At 39.9% G+C, this 13204-nt stretch overlaps 1 protein-coding gene across 1 annotated transcript in view; it reads left to right on the top strand.

Annotated features, from left to right (window-relative positions):
- The window catches only part of C5 (complement C5), a 108845-nt gene extending 99438 nt beyond the window's left edge, over positions 1 to 9407 (top strand). Inside the window, exons 39-41 of the mRNA XM_030919833.1 lie at positions 3279 to 3362; positions 8171 to 8309; positions 8874 to 9407. Of these exons, the coding sequence (XP_030775693.1) occupies positions 3279 to 3362; positions 8171 to 8309; positions 8874 to 9003 (353 nt within the window). The 3' untranslated portion in view covers positions 9004 to 9407. The remainder of the gene's footprint in view (positions 1 to 3278; positions 3363 to 8170; positions 8310 to 8873) is intronic.
- The last annotated feature ends 3797 nt before the right edge of the window (positions 9408 to 13204 follow it).

Below are 13204 nucleotides of genomic sequence, written 5' to 3'. Positions count from 1 at the left end.
CTAAAACATAGTCAAAGGGAACTTTTGAGAAGCCACAGAGGTATAAGATTTCAGTTCCGGCCAGGCGCGGTGGCTCAAGCCTATAATCCCAGCACTTTGGGAGGCCGAGACGGGCGGATCACGAGGTCAAGAAATCGAGACCATCCTAGCTAACATGGTGAAACCCCGTCTCTACTAAAAAATACAAAAAAAACTAGCTGGGGGTGGTGGCGGGCGCCTGTAGTCCCAGCTACTCGGGAGGCTGAGGCAGGAGAATGGCGTAAACCCGGGAGGCGGAGTTTGCAGTGAGCTGAGATCCGGCCACTGCACTCCAGCCTGGGCGACAGAGCGAGACTCCGTCTCAAAAAAAAAAAAAAAGATTTCAGTTCCGTACTCTTCCAATTGATAGACCAGAGGCAGAGGCAAAGGTGGTTTAGGGGAGTTGGTTTTTAAAAAATCTCTTAAGTATAAAAATATAAATACCAAATAATTTTTAATATATTCAGAATTGCAATCCATGTTTGAGACATTCTCCATTTCAAAAAGCGAATCTCAATCCTTCTAGTTGTCCAGAGCTCAGAACTAAATTAGTGTTCAAGTTCAGTTGCAGCCTTGTCTCAGTTCCTGATAAAATTAGCTCCTTTGTTTTCTATTCAGTTTTTGATGTTTATTGCTGGCATTTTTTGAAGAGAGAGAGCATATCGTATACTATCTCAAATCATTTTTTCATTTTGAAATTGGAAGGGTGGAGCCGGGCACGGTGGCTCATGCCTGTAATACCAGCACTTTGGGAGGCCGAGTTGGGTGAATCACCTGAGGTCAGGAGTTCAAGACCAGCCTGGGGCGAACATGGCAAAACCCTGTCTCTACTAAAAATACAAAAATTAGCCAAGCATATTGGTGCGTGCCTGTGCAAATAGTGATAATCCTCTGTTACATTTTTTTTTTTTTGACAGGGTCTCACTCTGTCACTCAGTCTAGAGTGCAATGGCTCACTGCAATCTCCCCACCTCCCAGGCTCAAGTGATCCTCCTACCTCAGCCTCCCAAGTAGCTAGGACTACAGGCACCAGCCATCAATGCACATCTAATTTTTGTATTTTTTGAAGAGACAGGGTTTTGCCTTGTTGCCCAGGCTGGTCTAGAACCCGTGAGCTCAAAGTGATCTGCCCGCCTCAGCCTCCCAAAGTGCTGGGACTACAGGCATGAGCCACCGGGTTCATGAGAACCTGTGAGCTCAAAGTAATCCCAGCTACTCAGGAGGGTGAGGCAGGAGAATCGCTTGTACCCAGGAGAAGGAGGTTGCAGTGAGCCAAGATCATGCCACTGCATTCCAAACTGGGCAACACAGCGAGACTCTGTCTCAAAAAAAAAAAAAAAAAAAAAAAAAAAACCAAAAAAAAAAGAAAAAAGAAAATAAAAGAAAGAAATTGGAAGGGTGTTATTTATAAATTTAAAAAATAAGTACAGCCAATTTAGTACTTTGTGTTTAGCAACAGCTTTCATAGACAGTTTCTCATTGCAATGGAAAGGGTTCTCATTCTTATGGAAAGGGTCTCTTAAGAACTTTATGGGTGCGGTGGCTCATGCCTGTAGTCCCAGCACTTTGGGAGGCTGAGGCGGGCAGATCACTTTGAGCTCATGGGTTCTAGACCAGCCTGGGCAACAAGGCAAAACCCTGTCTCTTCAAAAAATACAAAAATTAGATGTGCATTGATGGCTGGTGCCTGTAGTCCTAGCTACTTGGGAGGCTGAGGTAGGAGGATCACTTGAGCCTGGGAGGTGGGGAGATTGCAGTGAGCCATTGCACTCTAGACTGAGTGACAGAGTGAGACCCTGTCAAAAAAAAAAAAATGTAACAGAGGATTATCACTATTTGTCAGTGAAGAAACTGAGGCTCAGGGAGATTAAATAATTTGCTCAAGGTCATGCAGAAAGCAAGTGATAGAATTGAGATGCATCCTGATCTCCAGTATTTTTTCCATCGAAGTCTACTGAATTCTCTTAATAGTAATTCAGGCAACAGAATGAGTTTTGTATGGTTAATAACATTTCTTTCCTTTGAATTTATCTTGATTTAAGAAAAAAAAAAAGCTAAAAAGCTGCCTGACTCAGTGTAGACCCAATGCAGTTTGTTAAATACATGAAGACTTGAGAATACTATAATGTTTTAACAAACAAAAATTCCACTAAATTATTTCTTCCCTCCATTTTAGAACTATTTTAAATCTAAAATATCAGAAATCTATTTTAACACAGAGAATAAATGCAATTTGGGTTTATTGTGTTGTTTCAAGAAAACACTTAGCTGGCTTTTTCTGGACTACAAGCTATTACTGGAATAACAGAATAGAAGCAAAATTAAGTAGTTCTGTCTCTCTACTCAGGCCCACATAGTAAGTACATTGCCCATGTCCTTTATAAAGACTATGAATCTGAAATTCAGAACATTTTTCATGCATTTTAAGCCACTAATTTACATAGCCCTGGTTCTGCCATGATGAGTTCACCTATGTATCTCTCGATCTGTCAATCTATAACTGGGATAGACTTAAAGACTTGAGGGATATTTAGAATGAACAAATCTTTTAGGTCACTCATTTCAAAACAAAAAATGGAAAGAACAAAAGCAAAAATAAAATAAACCTCTCCTGAGGCCACATAGAAAGAACGGGTCCCTTCAAGCTGGTCTTTCCAGTCCTGAGGTCAAGCACATTGTGCATCAAACATTGATGTCTGAATGAAGAGAAAACAGGATTGTGGGCAGCTCGTGTTGGGTAGTTGCCAAGCAAGGGTGAGTGAGACAACAGAATCATCCTAAAAACCAAAGATTAAAGCCAGTGGAACTATAGGAGGAAGCAAAGCAAGGAACCAAGAAAGCTCACATGGTTGACCTGAATGAGAGATAAGGCTTCCTCTGTGGCCATGGAGAAGAGAATGAAGGGGCTCTTCAAAAGATGCCCATAGGCATGACTCCACTCATCTTAAAGGATCAGCCTCTGAAGTTAACATCTAACAAAGGTTTATCTTGTTTGTTTGTTGTATGTGCTTCTGTTATTTCATTAAATATGTTTTTTATTCTAATCAGCCTGTTCTATAACATTGGCCAGAGCTAGCGATTCTAATAGATTGAGAGATTGAATCAGACTGAGGGGATTGGGGAAGCCTTCTTGGAGGAAATAAGAACTATAATAGTTCGCCATGCTTCATTTCTCGTGTTTGACAAATTCTGGCTTCTACTGGACATAGCATTAATAGTATTAAGACTGAATTGTTTCATTTTTGTTTGTCTTTTACCAGCTTATAAAGTTAGCATCATATCCATCACTACAGAAAATGTTTTTGTCAAGTACAAGGCAACCCTTCTGGATATCTACAAAACTGGTGAGAATTCATTCATTCATTCGTTCTTTCATTCAACAACTATTTAGTACTGACTATGTGCCAGGTATTGTATTAGATGCAGAAGATACAACGCAAATAAGACAGAGCTCCTGCCTTTTTATTTTATTTTATTTATTTTTTTGAGACGGAGTCTCGCTCTGTCGCCCAGGCTGGAGTGCAGTGGCCAGTTCTCAGCTCACTGCAAGCTCCGCCTCCCGGGTTTACGCCATTCTCCTGCCTCAGCCTCCTGAGTAGCTGGGACTACAGGCGCCCGCCACCTCGCCCGGCTAGTTTTTTTGTATTTTTTAGTAGAGACGGGGTTTCACCGTGTTAGCCAGGATGGTCTCAATCTCCTGACCTCGTGATCTGCCCGTCTCGGCCTCCCAAAGTGCTGGGATTACAGGCTTGAGCCACCGCGCCCGGCCAACCTTTTTAAAGCTTATATCCTACTTGGGGAGAAACATTTTTTAAAGATGTTCGTATAAACATTTCTCACTGAATTCATTTTTCTCAAACTTCAGCAAAATGTTTTTTTTAATTGTGTAATTGTCCAATTTCTTTTTCTTTCCAACTTTTATTTTAGGTTCAGGGGATACATGTGCAAGTTTGTTACATGGGTAAATTGCATGTCGTAGGGGTTTGGTATATAGATTATTTTGTCACCCAAGTAATAAGCATAGTACCCAATAGATAATTTTTCAGTCCTCACCCCCTTCCCACCTTCTACCCTCAAGTAGGCTCTGCTGTCTAGTGTTCCCCTCTTTGTGTCCATGTGTACTCAGTGTTTAGTTCCCACTTATAAGTGAAAATATGTGATATTTGATTTTCTGTTACTGTGTTAATTCACTTAGGTTAATGGCCTCTGGCTCCGCATCCATGATGCTGGAAAGCATGATTTCATCCTTTTGATGGCTGCATGGTATTCCATGGTGTCTATGTCCCACATTTCCTTTATCCAGTCCACCACTGATGGACATTTAGGTTGATTTCATGTCTTCTCTATTATGAATAGTGCTGTAATGAACATATATGTGCATGTGTCTTCATGGAGGGATGATTTCTATTCCTTTGAGTATATACCCAATAATGGAATTGATGGGTCAAATGGTAATTCTGTTTTAAGTTCTTTGAGAAATCTCCAAACTGCTTTCCACAGTGGCTGTGGTATATAAGCATTCCCTTTTCTCCGCAATGCTTATGGTACCAGTGGTATATAAGCATTCCCTTTTCTCCGCAACCCTGCCAGTATCTGTTATTTTTTGACTCTTTAATTATAGCCATTCTGACTGGGTGTGAGATGGCATTTTGTAGTTTCGATTTGCAATTCTCTAGTGATTAGTGATGTTGAGCATTTTTTCATGTGCTTGTTGGCTACGTGTATGGCTTCTTTTGAGAAGTGTCTATTCATGTCCTTTGCCCATTGTTTTAATAGGGTTGTTTTTTGCTTGTTGATTTAAGTTCCTTATAGATTCTGGATATTAGAAATTTATCAGATGCATAGTTTGCAAAAAATGTTCTCCCACTCTGTACATTGTCTGTTTACTCTGTTAATAGTTTATTTTGCTGTGCAGAAGCAGCTCCTTAATTAGGTCCCATTTGTCAATTTTTGTTTCTGTTGCGATTACATTTGGAGTCTTTGTCATGAAATCTTTGCCAGTGCCTATTTACAGAATGGTATTTCCTGGATTTTTTTCTAGGATTTTTATAGTTTTAAGTTTTAGATTTAAGTCTTTAATCCATCTTGAGTTGATTTTTACATATGATGAAAGGAAGGGGTCCAGTTTCATTCTTTGGCATGTGGCTAGCCAGTTATCCCAGCACCATTTATTGACTAGGGAGTCCTTCCCCCATTGCTTGTTTTTATTGATTTTGTTGAAGATCAGATGGTTGTAGGTGTGTGGCTTTATTTCTGGGTTCTCTAACCTGTTCCATTGGCCTACGTGTCTTTTTTGGTATCAGTAACATGCTGCTTTGGTTACTGTAGCCTTGTAATATTGTTTGAAGTCAGTTAGTAGGAGGCCTCCGGCTTTGTTCTTTTGCTTAGAATTCATTTGGCTATTCAAGTTCTTTCTTTGTTCTATATGAATATTAAAATGTTTTTTTCCAATTTTATGAAAAATAGAAAAATGACATTGGTATTTTGATAGGAATAGCATTAAATCTGTAAATTGCTTTGGGCAGTATGGCCATTTTAACAATATTAATTCTTCCTATCCATGAGCATGGAATGTTTTTCCATTTGTTTTTGTCATCTCTGATTTCTTTGAGCAGTGTTTTGTAATTCTCATTGTAGAGATCATTCACCTCCCTAGTTAGCTGTATTCACAGGCATTTTTGTGTGTGTGTGGCTATTGTGAATAGGATTACTTTTTTTTTTTTTTTTTTTTTTTTTTGAGATGAAGTTTCACTGTGTCACCCAGGCTGGAGTGCAGTGGCATGATCTTGGCTCACTGCAACCTCTGCTTCCCAGGTTCAAGTGATTCTCGTGCCTCAGCCTCCTGGGTAGCTGGGATTACAGACATGCACCACCACACCTGACTTATTTTTGTATTTTTGTGGATATGGGGTCTTACATGTTGGCCAGGCTGGTCTTGAACTCCTGGGTTCAAGTGATCCACTCACCTCAGACTCCTGAAATGCTGGGATTACATGTGTGAGCCATCACACCTGGCCTCATTTCAATTGATATAAATTTTGCAATAAGTAGGACTATAAAGCTAAATTGCAATAATATGTTTATACTAAATATTTTTCTCTTTTGAAATTCTATCAAATATTTCAAGTCCTAAAATGCTTGATTTCTTTTCTTCTGAGACGGGGTCCCACTATGTTGTTCAGGCTGGTCTCAAACTCCTAGGCTCGAGGGATCCTCTCTCCTCAGCCTCCCAGCTTGATTATTACTAACCATACCCTAGAATTTTAAAATCCTAGTAATATTTTTCAATTTTGTATTTGCTTTATCAACACTTTGATAATTTTTTTAATTTTTGCTATTTTGAAAGTTTCATTGTATGAAACTTCTTTGTGATGTTATTTTATTTTTTTCTTCATTGATGGTCATAATTTTTTAATTTGCAGGCTAGTTGCCATTCTAATGAAATAAGTGTTTAGAACTTTGACCTTTCTACAATCCAACTTTTGAGCACCATTTTCATCCAATATTCATATTACAAGCAGTAATAAGCCATTCTCTTTTTACTGAAATAACAAAGTGCTTTTCATTCCAGAAATACAAATTATTTGTTTTATTTGATACTAATTCTTGCATAGTATCAAAAGACATTTTAGACTGTTCTGAATATTTCATAGCATCGGATGATTCCCAAGCTACAGTTTTTTTTATTAGTATCATTTCCTCTTTGTTCTCCTGTAGATCCAAAGATGCATTTTATGATATTTAAAAGGAAATGTTAAGAAACATTTGCATACTTTATCTCCTCATTCTGGGTTCATTTTTAACACTTATAAATTTTGAATTTTTATAAATATAAAAATACCACAAACTACTTACAGAAGAATTGCGGCATAGTAACAATAAACCATTTAGAATCAAGGGCAAACTGTAGTTTGAGGATAATGATAAATTGGTATTTCTCCAAAGGACAGAGTGCTTATATAATAGGTGAGGATACAGAAGAATAAAAGTTATTGTTGAAGCCCAGGGTAGTTGCCTGTTCTCTCTTCTGAATATACTTTAAAGTTTCCATGATGAGAAGTTTAAAAAATAAGGCCCCATACAGCCACACTGCTTACTATGACAGGGCTGAAATGGCAGATAGTACTGGTAATGCTGCTCAGATATTGACATAATAGGAATCTACACCATCAGGGCAGCCTAAGAAATCAGCTTGAACTAATGAAACGAAATTTATATTACTAATGAAAGGTTACCATTTACACAATTTCTATTATACACTATTTGCCAACTGGTTCAGAAGGTTTTCAGGACTTAACAATTAAGATGACACTGCCAGAGCTTAATAGTTAAATATCAGCTCTGGATATATAGCGATAAATCAGACACAGTCCATGCCTTAAGAAGTTTCTAGTCTAGCTAGAAGGACAGATGTGGGACAAAACATTGTGATAGAAATTCAAGTGTAAAAGAGGTAAGGAGGAGACAGAAAGATATTTAAAACAAAGAGCATCCAGGAATATTTTACTGGATACTGTGAGAATTGAAGGAGACTTTTAAGATAAATGAAATTCAATAGGCCAACATGGGGAGGAATGCATTCCAGATAGGGGAATGGGCTACTTGTGAGTTCTTTGGGAATCCCAAAATTATTGTCTTTGAAATTTTCCAAGTCTTTCACATTTTGTACTTTTCTATAAAGTTGACAGTTGCCAACTACCAAATAATTTTATATTTTACTATATAATGTGGAGATTAATATTGTTCAACTATAGAGAGCCTTCTTTTAATTCTGGTTCTATAAGAGTAATAATAAGTACTTACATAGCTCCTACTATGTTCCAGGCACTTTTTATATATTAACCCATTTAATTTCACAATGGTTCTACAAGGTAGGTTTTATTATCATGCCCAGTCTTCAGATGAGGGTCTAAGGCCTTATGCAGATAACATAAATCATTTTCCCAGAGTCACATAGCCAGGAAGCGGCATGCTTAGAGTTTAACCCAGACAGTCTGGCTCCAGAGACTGAAAGCTTAACCACATGAATATCACTGCTCTCCACTAGCCAAGAACCTCTCAGTAGCCACGAGGAACCAGAAAGCTTGAGAGTTTATCATTGTGACATTAAAATATGAATGTTTTAACCTTACTTGACTTGCATGTCTCTCAGGGGAAGCTGTTGCTGAGAAAGACTCTGAAATCACCTTCATTAAAAAGGTAACCTGCACTAATGCTGAGCTGGTGAAAGGAAAACAGTACTTAATTATGGGGAAAGAAGCTCTCCAGATAAAATACAATTTCAGTTTCAGGTAAGTCACCAATATTTTTCAGTCACTGATCTTCCCTCCAAAACTGAGTATGATTTATTCTTAAATACACTACGTGTTTCTTATGGCCCTGCTCTTAACCAACATGCCATTTTGAACATCAGTGAAATAATATAAGTGTCAAACAGAGAATAATTTAAAACCATCATGGCAGCTGAGGGCTTAGCTGCCTGATTAACATCTGAGTATCTGGACCTGATGATGAATCTGAAAGTACTCACCGGACCTCCCCTAACCACCACACCAGCTCCCTTGATAGGTTCTCAAAGTGTGGTTTGTAAAGAGGAAAATGTGTAAATAAGCATTGTATTATCTGCTTTTAGAAGCTAGTCATTGAAATAGATGCCATTTCTGCCTTTAATATGGGAGCCCCAGGCAGCTTCATGATTCCTTAAGGGTTTGTGAACCCCTCCAGGAGAGGCCGGTACAGAAGAGTTTGGTGGACACCCTGATCCTTGGGACCTGACCACAGCTGGGCTCTTATAAAAGAAATCAAATCCGGCTTTTCTGTACTGGCCATCTCACAAACACTTTGTTTCTTGGTAGGTACATCTACCCTTTAGATTCCTTGACCTGGATTGAATACTGGCCTAGAGACACAACATGTTCATCGTGTCAAGCATTTTTAGCTAATTTAGATGAATTTGCTGAAGACATCTTTTTAAATGGATGCTAAAATTCCTGAAGTTCAGCTGCATACAGTTTGCACTTATGGACTCCTGTTGTTGAAGTTTTTTTTTCTCGTTTTTTTGGTCTTTAAACATTCACAGCTGGTCTTATTTGTAAAGCTCACTTTACTTAGAATTAGTGGCACTTGCTTTTATTAGAGAATGATTTTAAACGCTGTAACTTTCTGAAATAACATGGCCTTGGAGGGCATGAAGACAGATACTCCTCCAAGGTTATTGGACACCGGAAATAATAAATTGGAACACCTCCTCAAACCTACCACTCAGGAATGTTTGCTGAGGCCGAAAGAACAGTCCATTGAAATGGAGTATTACAAAAACATGGCCTTTGCTTGAAAGAAAATACCAGGGGACAGGAAACTGATCATTAAAGCCTGAGTTTGCTTTCAAACTGTGCTAAAAAGCCTGTTATTTTATGCTAGATCAGCTTCAACCACACAAAGACAGGCAAATTGAGAGAGACGGAGAAAGTCAGCAGTAGAGAACCTTAACCTGGAGCAGGCTTAGCCTCAGAGCCCTCAGCACACTGAGAAGGTAGGCAAGTTTGTCTCCGCCCCTTCCCCTTCCATTGCCCTCTCCATACCCTTGAAGGGAGACCCTCTACTCTCTTTCCCTCCCTCCCGGCACATGTTCATTTCCCCCAGGAACTTGCTCTCGCCAACAATTGCTTTACTAAAAGACAGGCCCAGTGCAGCAACCTGGTGAAAAGAAACTGAGTGGCGAATCAGAAGACCTTTTTCCAGTCCTAACCACATCTCTCTTTGAGCCTCAGTTTGAGCTTTATAAAAGAGGATTCAAAACAAAAAGTTAATTTTTAAGTGACATTTTGCAGCACTTCAGATCATATTAAAAAGCTCTCACATGTATTCCCATTTAATGTTTCAAGACTCTCATAAGATTCAGAAATTATTATTATTATCATTATCATCCCCATCTTACAGATAAGAAAATTGAGATTCAGTCCTGGTGTGGTGGCTTAAGCCTGTAATCCCAACACTTTGGGAGGCCGAGGCGAGCAGATCACTTGAGGTCAGGAATTCGAGACCAGCCTGGCCAACATAGTGAAACTAAAAATATAAAATTCTACTAAAAATATAAAAATTAGCCAGGTTAATTTAGCAAGCCTGTAATCCCAGGTACTCAGTAGGCTGAGGCAGAAGGATCACTTGAACCCAGGAGGTGGACATTGCAGTGAGCCAAGATCGTGCTACTGCATTCCAGCCTGGGTGACGGAGCGAGACTCCATCTCAAAAAAGAAAAAAGGAAAAAAAAAAAAAGAAAATTGAGGTTCAGAAAAGTAAAGCAGTTTTCCCATCCTAGTAAGAAAAGAACTGGAAATCACACCCCAAGACTATCTCAGTCTAAATACATCTCTGTTCCACATCACTACATGTTGCTTGTTGGGGTGAATTTTCTAACAGTAAGGTGAGATATAATAGAAATTTCTTAGACACAGGTTAATCAGGACCACTGAACTATCACAGGAAACATGAAGATGACCTCCGGATGTAATGGTAATTAACAGAGACTGGAATGCAGCTCCTTTTGAAGAGTCTGCTTTGTACTAGTTAAGTGAAACTACACAAGGCCTTGTAGTGTGCCTTTGTAAATGACACTAAGATTTTCCACTTCCAGGGACTAAGGACTTATTTTTCTCTAATGTCAAAGCTCACATTGTAGGCACTCCCTTGGCAAAAACAACCAATGTGTCATGTTCAAGATGCCCACACTCCCTGTCAGTGAGGGGAGAGGAGACCTTCTCCAGAGCAGGCCTCTTGGTGTCTCCTGTCACCTCCTTGCCTGGAGGAGGGAACCACTGGTGCTGCTTCGGAGGCACAGGAGTCTGCCTGCCTTTTCCCTGAGCACTTTGGCAAATAGGGCAGGCCACAGTGGCCTAATTAACCCACAATGCAGCTGTCAAATATCAAAGCAGCTTTTGTGAATTAGCCTGGCACCATTTAAAATATCCGCCAGCTCCTCTTCAGCTAACTCCTATGCATTTGAACATACTTTCTCAGTGAGGCTTTTGTGACCCTCCAAACCAGGCTGGGCCCATTATCCAAAACTGCACTTCTCCTCCAAGGCACTTGTGCTCTTGCAATGATTTACTTAATCAGATGGAATTATTTGTTTAGCGTGACCACACCGAAAGCTCCACATAACTAAGGTCTGAGTCTGTTCTATTCGCCAGTATCTCCTGTAGTTGGCACAATGTCAGGCACATCATACGGACTCGATAACTGTTGGTGGATTCCCCCACAGTGTAGAGAATCAGAAGACCCAAGTTCTAGACTTGGCTTTGGCCCTAATTGGCAGTGATTTGGGACAAGCCTCTTAATCTCTTTGATAGCCTATAAAATAAGGGAATTGGACACTCTAATGTCTCTTTTATACATAGCTAAGAAGATGTTCTATAATCTTATGATGTGAAACAGAAAAAACCAAATGGCATATAAGCATCCAAATACTGGGCTTTTATGTCTTTCTCTCTCTCTCTCTCTCTTTCTTCCTTTCTCTCTCTCTCTCTCTCTCTCTCTCTCTCTTTCTGACAGTTTTGCTCTTGTTGCCCAGGCCAGACTGCAATGGCACAGTCTCAGCTCACTGCAATCTCCACCTCCTGGGTTCAAGCGATTCTCCTGCCTCAGCCTTCTGAGTAGCTGGGATTACAGACATGTGCCACCACACCCAGCTAATTTTTTGTATTTAGTACAGATGGGGTTTCGCCATGTTGGTCAGGCTGGTCTCAAACGCCTGACCTCACGTGATCTACCTCCCTTGGCCTCCCAAAGTGCTGGGATTACAGGCGTGAGCCACTGTGCCCGGCCTGGGCTTACATATTTCGTCTGTGAGTATGGAGAGAGCTCAAAGAAGTAAGCTGGAAGAACTGGCAAGGCTTCCTGGAGAAGGACAGTGGGATTTGGGTAGGTGGGAGGTGTAGGAGGGCCTTTCTGGTTAAGGGGGAATGGATAAGGCAGGTTTCCCCAGGGGTAAGCAAGATGTTCTTAGGTGATGTGATACACAATTGTTCATTTTAGTAGCTATATGTTTATTTTAACATGTATTTTTAAAAACTAGCACATCAAAGCCATGATATAACATTTTCTTCCAAAATAAATTTATTTCCCAAGAAGTAAGTCTATTTAAGAAAAAGTATTGAATAAATAAAGGTAAGATTATTCTTAGGGCAAAAATCATGCAGTTGGCTTGCAAATGATTGAAGTTTAAATACTCTGTCTTAAGAAAATACGTGGAGGTGACTATGAGCCAAGGTTGAGGCAAGCAGCCTCACTCCATATTTCTCAGTGAGAGATTCTGGATGAAAGTCATATTCAGTCTTTCTTTCCAGACCCTGTGATACTAATGTATTCAGCAACATCCAACAAACATGTATTGATTGGTAACTGTAGGCTAGGCCCAATTCCAGGTGCTTGGTGCCAAGATTCCTGCTGTTGTGGAACATAGATTCCAACTGGGAAAGATATGTAATAAAAAATAAAGAGAATAATTAAGGAATTAATCTTGGATCTCAGAAAGTGATAAGAGCAATGGGAAAAAAATAAAAGTAAAGCAGACTAAGGGAGACTGGTAATGGTCAGGGGAGGGGTTGCAGTTCTAAATAGGGTGGCCAGGTCAGGGTGGACTTCAATGAGAAGGTGAAATTTGAGCAAAGACTTGAAGGATGTGAAAGAGTGAGCCACATAGCTAGCCAGGGGGAGAGTGTTCCTGGCACTCTTGGTACGTGGTGTCCGGCCTAAGGCAGCAGCACGCTGGTGTGTCACAGGGAAAGCAAGGAAGCAGGAGTGGCAGGTATAGATTATGAAGTCAATGGAAGAGGCTTTGGCTTTACTTGGAAGGAAACAAGAGCCATTGCAAGCCTTTGAACAGAAGAGTGACATGGTCTGTCTTGCCTTTTTAAAGGACTACTGTAACTGCTGTGTTGAAAATAAGGCAAGGATAAAGACAATGGATAGGAGGCTACTGTAATAAACTAGGTGAGGGATGATGGTGCCTCAGACCAGAGTGGTAGCAGTGGAGGTATTGAAAAGTGGTTGAATTCTGGATATACTTTAAAAGTAAATGATATAGTTTGGATATTTGTCCCCCAAAATCTCATGTTGAAATGTGATCCCCATTGTCAGAAGTGAGGTGGGGTAGAAGATGTTTGGGTCATGGGAGTGGATCCTTCGT

This window comes from Rhinopithecus roxellana, chromosome 16 (genome assembly GCF_007565055.1).
Source record: "Rhinopithecus roxellana isolate Shanxi Qingling chromosome 16, ASM756505v1, whole genome shotgun sequence".
In the NCBI taxonomy this organism is placed as follows: Eukaryota; Metazoa; Chordata; class Mammalia; order Primates; family Cercopithecidae; genus Rhinopithecus; species Rhinopithecus roxellana.
The sequence above is the reverse complement of the archived record's forward strand: the minus strand, read 5'-3'. Positions and strand labels throughout refer to the sequence as shown.